The sequence below is a fragment of the Abramis brama genome (assembly GCF_963993115.1).
Source record: "Abramis brama genome assembly, chromosome: 18".
In the NCBI taxonomy this organism is placed as follows: domain Eukaryota; kingdom Metazoa; phylum Chordata; class Actinopteri; order Cypriniformes; family Leuciscidae; genus Abramis; species Abramis brama.
The window spans coordinates 34306081-34325664 of NC_139980.1; the positions used below are offsets into that span (position 1 = coordinate 34306081).

General features: G+C 39.5%; 1 protein-coding gene across 2 annotated transcripts in view; it reads right to left on the reverse strand.

Annotated features, from left to right (window-relative positions):
• Positions 1 to 614: 614 nt before the first annotated feature.
• dspb (desmoplakin b) overlaps positions 615 to 19584 on the reverse strand; it is a 41972-nt gene continuing 23002 nt past the window's right edge. The window contains exons 16-24 of one of the 2 annotated variants that reach the window (XM_084090871.1): positions 19265 to 19443; positions 15041 to 15179; positions 13601 to 13794; positions 12145 to 12307; positions 10536 to 10619; positions 8092 to 8199; positions 7883 to 7981; positions 6599 to 7096; positions 615 to 4360 (exon numbers count right to left, since the gene is read on the reverse strand). In XM_084090871.1, the coding sequence (XP_083946997.1) occupies positions 1100 to 4360; positions 6599 to 7096; positions 7883 to 7981; positions 8092 to 8199; positions 10536 to 10619; positions 12145 to 12307; positions 13601 to 13794; positions 15041 to 15179; positions 19265 to 19443 (4725 nt within the window). In that variant the 3' untranslated portion in view covers positions 615 to 1099. Of the gene's footprint in view, positions 4361 to 5269; positions 7097 to 7882; positions 7982 to 8091; positions 8200 to 10535; positions 10620 to 12144; positions 12308 to 13600; positions 13795 to 15040; positions 15180 to 19264; positions 19444 to 19584 lie in introns of both variants that reach the window. The other variant, XM_084090870.1, reaches the window with a different exon arrangement.

Genomic DNA, 19584 nt, shown 5'->3' on the forward strand with positions numbered 1-19584 from the left:
TTGGTTAAATTATAATCAGACCCTCTCAAACCACCCCCCCCCCCCCCACCCTCCTTAAAAAAAAACTCTTAGGATCTGCACGATTCACACAAGTCACCCAAACTGACGTGAAAAAAGCGGGAGGCGCCGAAAAGCGCGCTGTTTGCACCCCTGTTATATCTTCAGAACAGGATCCCTACTGCATTACCCACTCTTCATCTCTAGACTTGAACTACAAGGTTGAATTGAGCTTATAAGACTTAAAGCCCACAGAGTGACAACAAACTCATGACAGTTAAAATATAGCAGAGCTCATTCTGACATGAATATCAGCATATGTAGTATATGAACTATATCTGTCTTTAAGCATGTATATTCTGGCTGGCATTTACTGGATAGTTTCAGGACAAATGGGACAATTAGAATATCTTTAGAGAGCAAATAGGTTTAGATCTTTGTTTGGTTGTAACCACTAATAAAACTGAACGGAATTAAATGTATCAAGTTTCAATTGAAACATTTGGAAGAAAACATTGTGATGCCAGGCCTGGATTAGAATTTTGTAAGCATGGAAATACTCTGCTTTATATCCTAAATATAAATCACCATGGTAATAATTCTTCATTCAAGCCATACATTTTATAAGGTCTTACTTTATTTGAGCAATGAAGCTGGAAAAAGAAGTCAGACACTGTAAGTTATTAACTTCACTGAGTAACTCAGGCTAGTACAAAGGTAAAGTGAAGGCACTGAAACTTTTAGAAAAAATACAGCAATTCAACAGTATTAGTGTAAAAACAAAACCAGGAAAATGACTTTACCCAACTAGTGTTAAAAACAACTTTCATATCTGTTTAATAAAACTCAGAAGCAGATAAACCCCCAGAATGTGAGCAAACATGCTAAATTAAATGTGTATATTACCAGATTAATACATTCAATATAGATTTAAGAAATGCAATTGGTTTTTCTTTAGTTTTCCAAACATGTACATAAGGTGGTAAAAAAATCATCCACATTTCCAATAATTATTAACGATACTAATATTCTCGTGCCGTTATCTTAAAATACTTTGATGGATAATTGTGTTATATAATGTTGCATGGTACAAAATGTTTGTTTAGGAGAGTGATCTGGAGCTGAAAGAGGTTCTGCTGTAGCTAAAGCTGCTGTATTTGGACGAGGAAGAAGGGGATAAACAGTAATCCACGCTGCCCCTACGGGATCCGCTCCGAGATCCGCTCCGAGATCCCGAGGCAGATCCTGGATTGGAGAGGTTGTAGGGGCTGCTGATTCCCCGTGATGAAACCGTGGCGGCGGGAAGCATTCGGACATTCGTCTTCTCCTCGTTCATGCAAGCTTCCAGAGCCTCCTTGTAGGATATCCTCAGCTTGGTCTTGGGGCAGGTCAGGGTTTTTGGGTGGTGACGTGAATCCTGGAGTCTCTGAGCCGCTCTCATGTCCAACCAGCCTAGTTGCAAAGCCTCCTCAAGTGAACGTCTGCTCCCGAGTTCTGGGTCGAAAAGCCCGCCGGTTAAATACTGGAATTCGAGGAAGCGCTGGCCAGCCTCGTACGGAAGCCACTTTTCTTTGACGGCCTCGGCGGCAGACATTTTACGCTTGGTTTTCACATCTTCAAAACCAATATATGCTTTCTGGGCAGGTTTTATCCTGCTAGCCATCTCCTCGTCGAGGATACCGACGCGGGTCGCTTCCTGAATAGACATGCGACGACCGTTTTCAGGCTTCACAATCCCACCGGTGCAAGCTTGTGCCTCCAGGAGTCGTTGTCCTGTGATGGAATCGATGATTCCTCGCTTCATAGCGTCACACACACTGATCTTCTCCAGCTTCTCTGTGTCAAAGATTGCTCCAACTGGATTCTGTTCCTCAATTATTTCTACTAATGGGGTCAGTCTGACTGACATGCTGGAAATATGCTTGGAGGAGTTTGTTGAGAATGGATCTGGCAGAGTGGAGATGCTCTCGACTGTTTTAACAGTTTCGGTTTTGATTGTCTGACTTTTCATGGTCATCTGGGATGAGGATGATGATGATGATGATGATGAGGACACAGAGGAGCTGAGGGGTTTGCTGAGGGTGATTGTTTGTTTTTTGGTGATTATATCTGCCAACTCAGTAAGGGTGACACTTCCCGAATGATATTTATCAAGGACATCTTGGCTAATCACTCCCTTAGCAAGCAGTTCTTTCAAGTCGTAGTGAATGCCTGTTTGCATGTCCATTATAGCTGTGCTGGTTGAGCCATCGGCAGCGGTGATTACAGTTTCTTCCCACTCACACTCTTGCTGAGACAATTCCAGAAAGGTCTCGTAGTCTATGAGCTGCTTCTCGTAGGCTTCATGCACCGTCATTTCTTTATTGCTTTCTGGATCAACTATCAGTACCCGTCTCTTCCTCGAGGAGTTCTTCTGCTGCATCTTTTTTTTATCATAAAGAGGCAGAAGCACCAGTCCCGTCGTCTTGTCTGCGATGCAGCGGCTCTTTAGCTGCAGGTAGGTCAAATTGTCCTCAGTGTTTGGGTCGAAGAAACCCTTTGTGTCATCTCCTTCATCTTTAAGAATCTGGTTCATCTCCTCATCAAAGTAGCCTTTTTGGTACGCCATATCAACCTCAATTCGGTGACTGTGTTTAGGGTCAATGATGCCACCACTAGCAATCTGAGCCTCAAGTAGGCGAATGCCATGACCTTGCTCTATGAGACCTCGTTCAATAGCTTCAAACAGGGAAATCATCTTGTTGGTGCCTGGGTCTTTGTACCCAGTTACTGCTCTCTCAGCGGACAGAAGCTTGTCTTTGAACTCCACACCCACCAGTCCTTTCTTACAGGCCTCCTCAACTGTATAGTACTCATTGTGAATGGGATCAATCATGAAGCCTGAGGCGGCCTGGGCCTCCAGAAGCTCCAAGGTAGTGCCTGGTCGCAGAAGCCCATTCTTCATGGCCTGGTAGATAGGCAAGGTACAGTCGTTGGCCTCGTCATAAATCCCGGCAATGCAAGTTGACCCTCTGAGATAAGCCCGAAGCCTGTGTTCAATGTCTTGGCTGGTAATCTTGCCCTCTCTCAGATGATCCACGTCCGAAGGTTCCAGCAATTTTGCATCCACCAGATGCGATACGTTAACTTCGCTACGCAGTCCCTGTACAGTCAAGGGTTTCTCTGGAGCCGGAAGCAGGAGCAAGCCAGTGCTGAGGTCAGCCTTGCATCGCTTCTTGATGGTAACATAGCTAGCATGTAGACCAGTGTCTGGATCAATGTAGCAATCTGGTCTGGCATTTAGAGCTTGATAAAGATCCTCATCAACAAGATCACGGTCCATGGCAGTATCTTTGGAGAGGTAGACGCTAAGGATCGGATCAAGGATGCCTCCCGCCGCCTCTTGTGCTTGCAGGAGACGCAGAGCTGTTTCCCGGTCAATTATTCCTTTTTTCATTGCTTGGCTAGCTGGCAGGAGTTTTGCAGTTTTGGGATCCCTGAACCCAACACAGGCAGCCTCTGCAATCAACAGCTGCTTCTTGTTAGCTTCATCCACAAGTCCATTAAGACAAGCCTCCTCAACAGTCATCTTCACATTAGCTCGGGGATCTATGATGAACCCTGTGGCAGCTTGAGCCTCCAGCAGCATGTTTCCACTCTCGTCTGAAATCATATTTTGTTTCTTGGCCTCTGTGAAGGTCATCTTGCCTTTAGGACCTGCTGCCAGCCCGGCAATGGCTCCTGTGCCTTTAAGATTAAGCCTGATGTCAACAGATACATCCTGAACAGTCCGCTGGCCATTCAGCAACTGCTCAAAGGTCACCTTGTCAATCACACCGCAGTCACGCAGTTGCTGTGCCGTGACCTTCTTGCGGACGCCTTCGAAGACCAGTGAGGAGTCGTCGGTTTGGTCTGTCTGAGTGTATTTGGCAGCACCGTCTGGTTTCTCCTGCAGTCTCTGCAACTCCTTCTGCAGCGCCTGCATCTGTCCCCTTTCTCGTTCCAAGCTCTGCAACAACAGCCTGTAACGTTCTTCAGCTTCCTTCAGATGAGTCCTCAACCTCTCCATCTCGGTGTTGACAGAGTTAAATTGTCCCTCCAGGCCAGAGCGCTCCAAGATGTGCTGTCGAAGCTGCTCCTCGTGAATCGCACATTTGCTCTTCCACTGGGTAAACTCCTTCTTGATCCTCTCATTATCCTCCTGCATCTGTGATTTGAGACGTATTTCAGACTCCAGTGAGAGTTTGATTCGTGCTAGCTCGTCTTCCAGCCTTTTCAAGCGCATAATTTCCTGTTCCATTGCTGTCGTTTTCTTGAGGAGACCATCTCGTTCTTGCTGTAGATTGCTGCACTGGGATTGGGACGTCTGGATCACGGAGGAAGTCTGCAACAAAAATGTAAAAAATAAAATCAGTGTTCTATCATTTAAAAAACAGTAGTCAGCATTTGAAGTGGATCAAAAAAGTTAATCAAAGTTGTCCTAAGACAAGAATGGGTCTTGTTAAAAATGATGTACCTGTATAACTTTAATGGAAGGGTTTGATCCACTTCAAATGTTGTACTGCATATTTCACAGTTGATATTTCTGTATATGATTTTTCAGATATGACAAAGATTTGTTGCATTCATTGTCAATTACAAAACAGAACTGATTGGTTTTCAAGCTAAGTAGCCTACATGGCTTAGCTTCTAAAGAAGGGATAGCCAAACCTGCTCCTGGAGGGCATCCTTATGCAGACTTACGCTCCAACACACCTACCTGTAATTTTCAAGCAATTCTGAACACCCTGATTAGCTGGTTCAGGTGTGTTTGATTAGGATTGGAGCTGCAAGACAGTAGTCCACCAGGACCAGGGTTTGACATCCCTGTTCTAAAGGATCAAAATCACAGAGGATGCCACAAACGATTGAGGCTAAAGTGATGCATCTCAGATGTGATTTGGACAAGACTGTACAAATACATTAAGTTTCATCTGAATGTGGATGTATGTGATTGGATGCTGTTGCTCAAAATGCAAAAAAGCGTGCAGCATGGAAGCTTGTAAGGTAATTAAGATGCAAATCTGATTATTCTGCAGGGTGAGGTGCGGAGATAGATGAAACATGCACATTAAGACGTGCAAAAATGGTGCAGATTCTTAGTGGGCCATATTTTGCATGTCAAGACTAACCATTTACAGAATGCAGTGAGAGAGAGAGAGAGAGAGAGAGAGATGCATGCTGCCAGCTACATCTAAATCTACAGATTTTAAGGATAAAACTCGAGAACTCTAGTTTCTATTTATCCTAGTACCTCTCTGGCTTGTTTTTGTACATTTTCTATCTCCAGTTGCAGTTTTTCTCTCTCTCGGGAGAGCTGTCGCATAAGCCTGTCATGCTCTGCACCGGCACGCTGGCTGGACTCAAGCTGTTTCTGCAAAGCTGTGACTTGCTCAGCCATTTCCCGATTTCCACGGTTTTTGTCTTTGAGCAGCTCCTCGTGTTCTAGACGCACAGAGCGCAACTCCTCCTCCAGGCGGACGAGATCTTTAGTAAGAGTTTCGGTGAGCCTCTGCAGGCGCTCGGTTTCAGCAGTGCCTATGTTCAATGCACAAGTCTTTTCTTCCATGCTACGGTGAAGGGTCTCGTAGCGCTGGCTGAAGTCTTGGACGCGCCCCTGCTCCTGCGTGAGCTGTAGTTTCAAAGTGTTCATTTCAGCTTTCAAGGCAGCCAAGCTCTGAGAAGAAGCTTTGTTCTCCTTCAAGGCGCGGTCTAAGGCCTCCTGCAACTGCTTGGATTCATTATCCGCATGTTTTGCCTCAAGACTGGTCTCTTCCTGGCTCTTACGCAGTGTGGTGATTGTAGTGGTGTACTCCCGCATGGCCTGGCTACTCTTTTCAAGTTGCGTCTCCGTTCTTCTGCGCTTGCTGGCCTCCTCTTCTGCCACTTTCCGCTGTTTCTCCAACTCGCTTTCCAAGTGCTTCAGCTCCTCCTGGAGCTCTTGAATGCGCGTTTGTAGGCGTGCGATAGTTTGTTCAGACCGTCCCTTCTCAAGGGCATGGGCCTCCAACTCCACCCGGATGAGGCTCAATTGACTGTGGGAGGAGCGAAGCTGCACCAACTCCCCATTCGATGCTTCATTCTTAGTTTTGAGGTCGGCTAACTCCCCTTCCAGTCGCCTTATCTCAGTCTCTAAAGATCTTTTCAGACGCCGCTCCTCCTCAAGACACCGTGTGAGACGGTTGATCTCACTACTCTTCTCCTGCAGTGTCCGATTAGAGCTCTCTTGTACCTCCCTTGTTTTCTTGTCTGCTTCACGTTTCTGACTGAGCATTGACTGGACTTGTGCTTCCAGCTCGTGCCTCTTTCGGCTTTCCTCTGTATTCACGGCACTAAGTCTCTGCACCTCCTCTTCCAAGTGTCTCCTTTCGAGCTCCTCTTGGTTGAGGGAGAGACGAAGCCTTTGCAGCTGCTCCTTCAACTCCCTAGATTCTCCCTCTACTCTTTCAATCTCCAGCTGCATGGAAGCAGAATCACTTTCCTTCTGCTGCGAAAGCTTTTGCATGCTGGTCTGAGTAACAAGGATTTGAGACTCGTAGGTCTGTTTCACCTCTCGTATCTGTATGCTGTGCTCCTGTCTTACCTTTGCCAGCTCCGTCTGCACCTCCTTGAAGCGCCGAGCCTCGTCATCCAACTCCTTGCGCAGACGCTCCAGCTCTCGGGTCCTTTCAGACACCGTCTTCTCCAGATCTAGCTTAGCCCAGCTGGCCTGCTCGAGTTCTTTGACTTTCTTGCACATGGTTTGATCGTGTTCTTCCTGCAAAAACGTATAACGCTCCTCCACGACCTTCTTCTTCCTCTCAATATCTTCCAACTGTTGTTTGAGGCGACGTACTTCGTCCATAAGCTCTTGAAGACGGTTTGTAGAAGACTCGAGGCTGTCCTGTGTGGCCATACACTTCAAAGTCTCAGTCCTCTTCACCTCTTCCAGGGAAAGCAGGTGTGTCTGGGAGTCGTTCAGCTCCTGCTTGTATTTAAGGAGAGCCTCCTGCAAAGAGGCATTCGTGGCAGCGTGATCCACAATGGCGTCTTTCAACTGCTGAATTTCCTCATTGCGCATCCCAATCTCGGTATTCATCATCTGCAGAAAACACAGCACAAAACATTACACTTGACATTTGGTCAAAATGTCTGTTGACTTGAGTCCTAAAACTATTAAAGAATGTGTGTATTCACAGAAGCAGATTTAGGGTTAGGTAGGGCAACACGATCTGAGGAAAAAATATATATGCTGTAAAAATATTTCTTTTTTAAATGTTTTTATTTATTATTATTATTTCTCAAATACTCAATGTTTTTTATTTTACAGCAAAATATTATAAGTTTTATTTCTTATTTTTTAATGTTTTTATATATTATTACATATTAATAATGATAATAATAATACATATATATATTAATAATAATACACACATATATATATATATATATATATACACACACACATACACACATATATATATTATATAAACAAACTTTTATGATAGATGAGATTAAAGTTTTTATTAGTGCTGTCAAATCGATTAAACATAATTAGCTTAAACATCAAGATATTCTAGAAATATTACTATTTTGTACTATTGCACTCCAAAATGAAAAAAAAAACATTGCATATTAAAAAAATACTACTAATTACGGTCTAATTTCTTCATTTTCAAATGTTAAACCATGGAGCTTTTATTTTTGTGGAAAACCACAGTTGTTGACAACAGCCTTTTCATTACAATTTGAGAAGATGGTTGGCGCATGTTGAGCTAAACTCACGAGATGGGTTTTGTGTGTGTGTGTGTGTGTGTTTGAATGAATCGTGCATCCCCAGGGTCAGGGTTGGAGAGTGCTGTGCCGAAACACAGGTGTCTTTACATGCCTTCAGTTCTTGCATGTTCTTCTGGGAAGCCGTGAGAAGTTTGTGGTGATCACTTGAGCGGGTGAGCAATTCTAAGTAGTGTGCATTTAGAGAAGAGACCTAGGGGACGAAGACAAGCAATACAAAAATATGGTATTATAATAAGACAACAACATTGCAATAAAATGAATGTTTGTGTTGGCTGGGAAAGTGTGTGTTTGTAGGTGTACCTCTTCTGAAATAAAGGATGATGGGGACTGAAGCACAGTCCTCTTGATGGGGATGTTGAGCAAAGTCTCCAGTCCAGCACCATAAGATGCTAATTCAAGCTCATAGTTCTACAGAGAGACAGTCCACACTATTAATTATGAATTCAATTACTGTGCTTAACTACTGACAAGATTTGAGTAGCGCTGCAAACTTGAGGTATTTGACTATTGTTTTATTGGTAACACTTAACAGTAAGGTTAATTATTTAACATTAGTTAATGTATGAACTAACATGAACTAACAATGAGCAACACATTTGTTACGGTATTTATTAATCTTTGTTAATGTTAGTTATGGCGCGTTTCCACCGAGCGGTACGGTACGGTACGGTACGGGTCGGTACCCTTTTATTTGCGTTTCCACTGCCAAAAGTTGAGAATGGTACCAAAAAGCCGAACCGTACCGTACCACTTTTTGGGTACCCTTCCGTTGGGGTACCTAGCACAGTGGTACGGTACTAAAAGGTGGAGCTAGACTCACTGCAGGACGTTGATTGGTTGACAGAGAATCGTCACTTGCGCGTGCTACGAGGGGAATGACAACATAAGAAGCGCCATTTTTTTATATACAGTTTAATATAATATACTGTTACTGTGTCACGAAATGTAATTTTAAGAGTTTTTCAGGCGAGAATGTAGTTGTTTAAAGCTCTAATCTGTGGTTTATTTATAAAGATGATTTGTTTTTCCCCGGTTGTGAGATCCATGCGATCAGCGGGCGCTCGGCGCTCATGTTTCCCGGCTGGATGAGCCTTTCCTCGGCTAAGTTAGTTCTTCTGACGTTCGCCGATGACTCTGACGGTAGTGGTTAAACATGAGATATAATTCGTCTTGTGCAGACCTAACGGGCGATCTTTGGTCTCGTGAATATATAATTCATTCCCTGTCAATCGTTTTGACTGAGGGCTAAGTTTAGTTTCATATTATAGGCTATTTGTATTTAACTTTACTGTTGTAATGTTAGACTAGCGCAGCATTTGGACATTTGACTGAATTGTTTGCTTTATTTCTTATTGTATAGCTTCTTGTACCTTTTACTTAAACTTTTATATTGGCTATTATTTATAAAACTGAAATTTTACAAAAAGAAATATGGTTTCTTGTCATTTTCTTATTACAAGATTATCACTGATGTTTATTGCAACATTTGTACAAATGCATATATTGCCTGTAATGTGTAATTTTTTTTATTATTTAAACGAAAAGAGGTAACGTTAGGGTTGTGTTTTAAATCGTTTTGTTATAAATAGAATAACGTATAACGTGCAGTGAATAATCAATATGCGTTGCGCATGAACCACATTTGTGTCCCTATAATGTTTAATTTATTTAAATGAAAACGAAAAGAGGCAGAGTAGTGTTTTATAACATATTTCGTTTTATTGTTGCTTAAATTTGTACATACAGAGTAACAGAGATAACCGGAGTAGCAGAGCGAGCTGAGTGACGCTTTTAAGAACGCGCTGTACCATGTGCATGTAGGAGTGAGTCGCACATGGCAAGTACAAACTTTGCGTACTTAATATTGAGAAAAGCCTAATGTCGGCGCTTGTCTTCTTGTGACAAACATGTCGAGGAGCAAGAACAAGATCTGCTGTATGTCATCCATTGTAGTTTACTATGTTCTTCTTCGCGCGAAAATTACGTCGATCGAAACACCACGCCTATCAAGTAAGGGTACTGTTGGCAGTGGAAACGCTAGCCAGATCATGGTTAACAGACCCGAACCGTACCGTACTGTACCGTACCGTACTGTACTGCTCAGTGGAAACGAGCCATTAGTAAAAATACAGCTGTTCATTGTTTGTTCATGTTAGTTCACAGTGCATTAACATGTTAACAAATACAACCTAGTAAATGTTGAATTTAATGTCAACTAAGATAAAAAAAATACTGAAGTTCATGTTAACTAAGGTAATTAACTAATATTAACTAATTAACCGTATTGTAAAGCGTTACCGTTTTATTTTTGTATTTGTATAATGCATACATAATCCCATGATGTTAAGGTTTATGTCTGCCTTATATCAGATTAGAGCTGGGCGATATTATAGTTAAAATTTCGCAATTATGTAAGCAATAACTATGGAAACACTTTATAATTAGATAATGCATTAACTAACATTAACAATCAATGAGAAATACATTTGCTACTGTATTTATTAATCATTGTTGACATTAATAAAATAAAAAAATACAATTTCTCTTTGTTAGTTCAACTTTTGATTAATAAATGTATTTTTCATTGTTAGTTCATGTTAACTAACGTAAAGTGTAACCATAATTATTGTTAATTGGTGAACAATAGGCAAGGTGACATCAGGCAAAAAGTAATTTCAGAGACAAAGGCAAATTTGATGTTTTAATTACGATACATCATCATTAGTTTGGAAACTGAACAATACCTTGATGGCATTTATGCAGGCGTCGCCATTTTTCTGCACCGTCTCCAACAACTCTCTCTTGGCCTTTATATCGGAGTTTAACGCCTGCACACATTATAGAAGAGCACATGTTAAATGAAGCCTTTTAAATGTTTAATTAAACTTCAGTTAAATCAAACAAGTCAACTCAGTGAATAAGGCTGAGAGGATTCTGTTGAAATCAGGGATATCATAGTTAACTAGAACCATTAAAAAAAACATTTTCATTACTTGAAATAAAATGAACATTAACTGAAATAAAAACACTTACATTTATTTTACTTCAGCTAATTGCCAAAGCAACATGTCTCACTTTTATTTTATTTTATTTGATGTACTAAAATAACTAAAACTGAAATACAAATGAATAAAAACTAGACAAAATTGGGGTCAAAAGTTTGGAATCATGAAGATTTTTTAATGTTATTGAAAGAGTCTCTTCTGTTCAACAAGGCTGCATTTATTTAATCAAATACAGTAAAAATTGTGAAATATTATTATAATGTAAATCATCTGTTCTCTATGTGAATATATATTAAAGTATAATTTATTCCTGTGATCAAAGCTGAATTTTAAGCATCATTACTCCAGTCTTCAGTGTCACATGATCATATCATTCTAATATGATGTTCCAGAATATCAATATGTTTTTCTGATACTGTATAGCCTTAAAAATCCATCCATCCACCCGTTTATCCATTCATGCAAATTTCTAGCTTTTAAAACTACTAAACTAAAACTTAAAACTATCTTAAATTTAAAACCTTCAAACTTCAGTCTTTCTGGCTCGGCTCTCTCAAGCCAACGTCAAAGTTTGTCTAAAAATTTTATTATCTAGTGTTGTTGTTCATTTTATTGTTGTCTGATCATCGTACAGTATGTATCAATGAATTACATTTTCGGCTGTAATGGTGTGTGTGTGTGTGTGTGAAATGTGTATGAGAGAGATGCGCGTGTGTGTGAGTGTGTGTGTGTGTGTGTGTGTGTGTGTGTGTGTGTGTGTGTGTGTGTGTGTGTGTGTGTGTGTGTGTGTGTGTGAGTGAGAGAGAGAGACTATAAACTCAAAAATTTTGCTTAAGTTGCATATTCCAATCATTTATACTGGGGTTTTTGCACTTGAATTGCTCTATTCTTACCGTTGACATTAAAAATGATGTCTGCAAGTTTCAGAGAAATAAAGTTGTCTGTTAATTCCTTGATGACATTCAGTACTTTCGACATTTTAGTCACATTTTCTAAGTTTCTTTCAATGTATTATGCCATGATCTGTTTTCCTGTTGCATTGCTCACCCTGGGAAATCGATTTATTACTATTATTTTATTTTGTCATGATTATTTTGTTTTAAGCAGATAAAAATGACCCGTGTTTTTCTTTTCTTCTTCTCTTGGTTTTGAAGAGCTTTTGGTCTGGAAATCGACGACCCAATCTGAGTGTATCACAGATTTACTAAAACTAACACTAATGTAAAATGAAAAATTCTGAATATTAATAGCGTCTCAATACTAAAGTGACACTGGTTGAAATGACTAGCTTTAGTTTTTTGGGTGATGGTTTTAGTCATTTGGTCAAGAACATGTTTTCCAAGCTCACTTTCTGTTGGTCGACGAGTTGGTCGTAAACGGTGATGTCATCGGTCTTGATGGACTGCTGAGTGTCGATCTTTCGTTGGGTTTCGTCGATCCAGCCACTGAGATGGGAGCTGGACTGCAGGTATCGCTGAAGACAAGGAAGGTAAGACTCCAGGTCATCATACCTGAGACGAAACAGCGACATTAGCAAATAAGCCAATTCATGTAGTTCTACAGCTGGAGGAACAAACATTGAGTTAAAGCGGTCAAGACATAAAGTCCCCCTGTGGTGGAAATCAAGCTTTTAATGTTGTTTATGTGTCTATGTGGTGTTTTTAATATGCTTTAAGACAAACCATGTGTAAATTCATAAGTCGACAGCATTGCTGAGTATTTTCTCCTTAAAACTGCAGTGAACCAAAGACAGTCTCAAAAACACGCTTTGAAATCGCTGGTGTTTCTGACGTCACAAACTACCTTGTAACCAATCAGATCAACGTGTGATCGTCAACCAGTGGATCTCTGAGCTGAGTGAGTGAGTGGAGGCGGGGCTCATTTGCATATTCATAGAACCGCGCATACTAAATGAGGCAATGAGAAAACGGGAATAAAGCGAGTATTTGTTTTATAGGCCAAACCTGAGAAAATAACACCATCTGGTAAAAATTTTTTTTAAAAATTTAAATTTGAAAGCCTTGCCATCAGAATGAAAGCCTCTTAACAAAGACCGCATCATTTTATAGTTAAACGGCCCAGGGATTAAAAATGGCAGTTTAATGGGTTTCAATGGGGACATGTTTGTCCTTGAGTTCCTGAGTGGAACTATTTTGTGTTCCTAGTGTAAAATAGATTTCTTAAAGGTGCAATGTGTGATTTTTAGCACATCTAGTGGTGAGGTTGTGAATTGCACCGAACAGAAGTTATGGTGGCCGACAGGAAGTGATGTCGTCTGAGACAGCAGAGAGTAGCCAGTTAAACAATGAGGTTTCTTTACAAAGATAAAGTAAGAAATTAGGTTTACTTAATTATTCAGTAAAACGATATGTTATTGCGAATATTATTGTTACTTGTTCATCATTGTGTCAGTGTTTTATTCGCTGACTTTAGCTCGCGTGAAGAACAACAGTGATGAAACGCGTTTGTCCGTTCAGGGCTCCTGTAGAAACATGTCGATGTAAACGGACCCGCGGTGTGTGTAGATATAAATGCTCATTCTGAGCTAATAAAAACATAACGATTCATTAAGTAAAGTCTTTATACACCACTGAAAACATAATTATGTATATGATATTGTATTTCTGTCTACAGATCTTCCTAAATATTACACAATGCACCTTTAAAGGAAATGGGGGTAAAATAGTATAATTCCAATAAAAATACACAACATGTATGCAGTTTAGCACAGGCAAAATGATAAATATATAAAACACTGCAAAAGACAAAAAGGTTGCACAAGGGTTAAGGAAAGCGTGTCTGACCTGCTGGTAATCTGTAGAAGGATGCGCTTCCACCGGTCTGACAGCTGGTTGACGTGCTCAGCGTACTGGGAGATGTTGATGATGCACCTGTACCGGCCCTGGTCCGTCTGATCATTAAACTGCTGAACTTTATTCAGATCAGCCACCAGCGAATGCAGCACATCATGTTTCTGCTCCAAATCACTGTGCATACTCTGTGTTTGGACAAAAAGTGCTGGTTATAGGTCATGATGGAGAGTTAAAGGGATATGAACTATATTATGATGAATATATGCACTTTTATGATTAATATATGCACTTTTATCATGGATAGATGCACTTTTATAATGGATAGATGCACTTTTATGATGGATAGATGATAGATAATTTTCATTTTTGGGTGAACTATCCCTTTAAGGGCTGTGCACAAAAATAATTATTTTAGCAGGTTTTCAGAAAGATCCCTAAAACAACATAAATGTATTTAAGAAGCAAAATTGCATAAGTTATTGCAACTTGCTTTAAGAGAGTTTTTTTCTCACTAAATTTATGCTTTATTTGTTTTTCATACGAGGGAACTGTTGATAACAATGAATAAATAAATAATAATTATAGTACATATATCAGAAATGATACCTCTATCCATCTTTAAAAATACTGAAGGTACAAAGTCATGCCATACACATAAAATTACAATTATGAGAAACAAATTAATAATTAAAACTTGAAAAAAGGGGTTATTAAACAGTTTTTTGTAATCAAAATGTAATCAAGTAATCAGATGTAAACAGTAATCAAAATGTTTTGTTGTTTTTTTCAGTAATTTTGTCTTAATCTAAAAATGTTTAGATATTTGTACTGGAAATAAAGATACTTGAGAAGCAAAATTACTTGTCTGGTTTTGAGAATCCCAATGGAGCAGAAAATTGTATTAATTTAAAGGGAAAATAAGAAGATTTTTCTTAGGCCACTGTTTTAAGCATTAACTCACTTAAATTTGATACATTTTTTAGACTTAATATCTTCAGTCATTTCGCTCCTCCAGTAGATATACCTTGATTTAAGAATGTTTAGATATTTGGTACTGGAAAACAAAACAGAAATTCTGTTTTGCAGTCTATGCTTAAAACAACAACAAAAAATTATAGATATATTTTCTTAAAACAAGTCTTAATATCTTAATTGAACAGTTTTGCTTCCGAGTAAATGTCTTGTTTTAAGGATGACTAGATATTTGACTGGAAATTAAGACAGAGATATTAGCACATCTTATTAATATTTACATTTTTGGCCATTAAAATCAATCCTGAGATCCCCGAATTCTGCATTTTGCTGCACAATATCTCACAGTTTGAATGCAAGAACATGTTCAGCATGTACACCAGTATAAGTGATCAAGAAACTCACATTTGAGATGTATGGTATCATATAAATGTTAATAATAGCTTCAATAATGATTACCTGGAGCACTTTCTGGTATTTCTGGAGCTCTTCCGGATCCAGAGATGCCGTCTCTTTCTCTGTCAGTCGAGCTTCATAAACCTTTACCACATCTTCAGCTTTCAGCAGATCTTTCAGCAGCGTCTTCACCAAACTCAACCTGAAACAGTCAAACTCAGTCAAACTCAACCTGAAACAGTCAAACTCAACCTGAAACAGTCAAACTCAGTCAAACTCAACCTGAAACAGTCAAACTCAGTCAAACTCAACCTGAAACAGTCAAACTCAGTCAAACTCAACATGAAACAGTCAAAAACTGTCAAACTCAACCTGAAACAGTCAAACTCAATCAAACTCAACCTGAAACTGTAAACTCAGTCAAACTCAACCTGAAACAGTCAAACTCAGTCAAACTCAACCTGAAACAGTCAGTCAAACTCAATCAAACTCAACCTGAAACAGTCAAACTCACTCAAACTCAACCTGAAACAGTCAAACTCAGTCAAACTCAGTCAAACTCAACCTGAAACAGTCAAACTCAACCTGAAACAGTCAAACTCAACCTGAAACAGTCAGTCAGTCAAACTCAACCTGAAACAGTCAAACTCAGTCAAACTCAACCTGAAACAGTCAAACTCAGTCAAACTCAACCTGACAAACTCAACCTGAAACAGTCAAACTCAACCTGAAACAGTCAAATTCAGTCAAACTCAACCTGAAACAGTCAAACTCAGTCAAACTCAACCTGAAACTGTAAACTCAGTCAAACTCAACCTGAAACAGTCAAACTCAACCTGAAACAGTCAAACTCAGTCAAACTCAACCTGAAACAGTCAAACTCAGTCAAACTCAACCTGAAACAGTCAAACTCAGTCAAACTCAACCTGAAACAGTCAAACTCAACCTGAAACAGTCAAACTCAGTCAAACTCAACCTGAAACAGTCAAACTCAGTCAAACTCAACCTGAAACAGTCAAACTCAACCTGAAACAGTCAAACTCAACCTGAAACAGTCAAACTCAGTCAAACTCAACCTGAAACAGTCAAACTCAGTCAAACTCAACCTGAAACAGTCAAACTCAACCTGAAACAGTCAAACTCAACCTGAAACAGTCAAACTCAACCTGAAACAGTCAAACTCAGTCAAACTCAACCTGAAACAGTCAAACTCAGTCAAACTCAACCTGAAACAGTCAAACTCAGTCAAACTCAACCTGAAACAGTCAAACTCAGTCAAACTCAACCTGAAACAGTCAAACTCAACCTGAAACAGTCAAACTCAACCTGAAACAGTCAAACTCAACCTGAAACAGTCAAACTCAGTCAAACTCAACCTGAAACTGTAAACTCAGTCAAACTCAACCTGAAACAGTCAAACTCAACCTGAAACAGTCAAACTCAACCTGAAACTGTCAAACTCAGTCAAACTCAACCTGAAACAGTCAAACTCAACCTGAAACTGTAAACTCAGTCAAACTCAACCTGAAACTGTAAACTCAGTCAAACTCAACCTGAAACTGTAAACTCAGTCAAACTCAACCTGAAACAGTCAAACTCAGTCAAACTCAACCTGAAACAGTCAAACTCAACCTGAAACAGTCAAACTCAGTCAAACTCAACCTGAAACTGTCAAACTCAGTAAAACTCAACCTGAAACAGTCAAACTCAGTCAAACTCAACCTGAAACAGTCAAACTCAACCTGAAACAGTCAAACTCAACCTGAAACAGTCAAACTCAACCTGAAACAGTCAAACTCAGTCAAACTCAACCTGAAACAGTCAAACTCAGTCAAACTCAACCTGAAACAGTCAAACTCAGTCAAACTCAACCTGAAACAGTCAAACTCAGTCAAACTCAACCTGAACTGAAACAGTCAAACTCAACCTGAAACAGTCAAACTCAGTCAAACTCAACCTGAAACAGTCAAACTCAGTCAAACTCAACCTGAAACAGTCAAACTCAACCTGAAACAGTCAAACTCAACCTGAACTGAAACAGTCAAACTCAACCTGAAACAGTCAAACTCAATCAAACTCAACCTGAAACAGTCAAACTCAACCTGAAACAGTCAAACTCAACCTGAAACAGTCAAACTCAGTCAAACTCAACCTGAAACAGTCAAACTCAACCTGAAACAGTCAAACTCAGTCAAACTCAACCTGAAACAGTCAAACTCAGTCAAACTCAACCTGAAACAGTCAAACTCAGTCAAACTCAACCTGAAACAGTCAAACTCAGTCAAACTCAACCTGAAACTGTCAAACTCAGTCAAACTCAACCTGAAACAGTCAAACTCAGTCAAACTCAACCTGAAACAGTCAAACTCAACCTGAAACAGTCAAACTCAGTCAAACTCAACCTGAAACAGTCAAACTCAGTCAAACTCAACCTGAAACAGTCAAACTCAGTCAAACTCAACCTGAAACAGTCAAACTCAGTCAAACTCAACCTGAAACTGTCAAACTCAGTCAAACTCAACCTGAAACAGTCAAACTCAGTCAAACTCAACCTGAAACAGTCAAACTCAGTCAAACTCAACCTGAAACAGTCAAACTCTGTCAAACTCAACCTGAAACAGTCAAACTCAGTCAAACTCAACCTGAAACAGTCAAACTCAACCTGAAACAGTCAAACTCAGTCAAACTCAACCTGAAACAGTCAAACTCAGTCAAACTCAACCTGAAACAGTCAAACTCAGTCAAACTCAACCTGAAACTGTCAAACTCAGTCAAACTCAACCTGAAACAGTCAAACTCAGTCAAACTCAACCTGAAACAGTCAAAAACTGTCAAACTCAACCTGAAACTGTCAAACTCAGTCAAACTCAACCTGAAACTGTCAAACTCAGTCAAACTCAACCTGAAACAGTCAAACTCAGTCAAACTCAACCTGAAACAGTCAAACTCAGTCAAACTCAACCTGAAACTGTCAAACTCAGTCAAACTCAACCTGAAACTGTCAAACTCAGTCAAACTCAACCTGAAACAGTCAAACTCAGTCAAACTCAACCTGAAACTGTCAAACTCAGTCAAACTCAGTCAAACTCAACCTGAAACAGTCAAACTCAGTCAAACTCAGTCAAACTCAGTCAAACTCAGTCAAACTCAACCTGAAACTGTCAAACTCAGTCAAACTCAACCTGAAACAGTCAAACTCAGTCAAACTCAACCTGAAACAGTCAAACTCAGTCAAACTCAACCTGAAACAGTCAAACTCAGTCAAACTCAACCTGAAACAGTCAAACTCAACCTGAAACAGTCAAACTCAGTCAAACTCAACCTGAAACAGTCAAACTCAGTCAAACTCAACCTGAAACAGTCAAACTCAGTCAAACTCAACCTGAAACAGTCAAACTCAACCTGAAACAGTCAAACTCAGTCAAACTCAACCTGAAACTGTCAAACTCAGTCAAACTCAACCTGAAACAGTCAAAAACTGTGAGGACGGCTATATTTATTAGCTATATTTTACAGCTGATAAGTCTCGTAGAATCACATTTATAATGTTTTTGCTGTTTTGAACTGAAGTGTTTCATTAAGTGGATCTAACATAAATCGTCCGATCCAGTCCATCAAGTTCAGAATAAAAACAGAAAATAATCAAATGATATGAAGCACCTTTCATTTGTGAACAAGTTCATTCACTGGATTAGAAAAACTTAAGATACTGTTTGTAATATATAATAACACAAAAACAACTGAAGTGTGATTGCCGTTCAAAAGCTTGGCGTCAGTAAGATTTATTATTATTATTGTATGACAGTAAAGACGTTTATAATGTTACAAAAGATTCATTATCAAATAAATGCCGTTCTTTTGAACTTATTATTCTGGTATTTTTTCATGTATTTGTTATACTTATGACTGGAAATGGAAACTTTTATTTAGTAACTTATTGCATCTGTTTTTTTTTTTCATCTGATATTCATCAAATATGACCGTTTTCAGCATTGGTAATAATCAGAAATGTTTCTTGATCATCAAATCATCATGAAGACTGGAGTAATGATGCTGAAAATTCAGCTTTAATCACAGGAATAAATTACACTTTACTATATATTCACATAGAAAACAGTTATTTTAAATTGTAATAATATTTTTTTTGAAATTACTGTATTTTTGGTCTAATAAATGCAGACTTTCAAACATTTAAAAAAATCTTACGGACCCCAAACTTATGAACAGTATTGTACCTTTACCATGAAATAAAACCCATGAAATCGTCTCCTGAAGAGCACTGTGTACCTCTGTAGATGTGAGGTGGTGTAATTCTCCAGGTTAACTAGTCTCTGGTTGATGACCTCCAGCTGACCCCGCAGGTATTTGGCTTTATCGGTGTCCTGCGCATCTTTGAGTTCCGCCTGAACGCTTTCTCTCAGACTCAAAAACTCTCCCTTCAGAGTCTGCACGTCCTTCTGAAAGACCTGAACACACCAAACATGTCTGAGATCTCCCTCATATCAGGGTTATACTATAAAACCCAAACTATTAAAAGCATTTCAGCAGCACTTTATTTTCCAGTCCTGTTCCGCATGTATATACTCTATGTACTTCTTATAGCAATT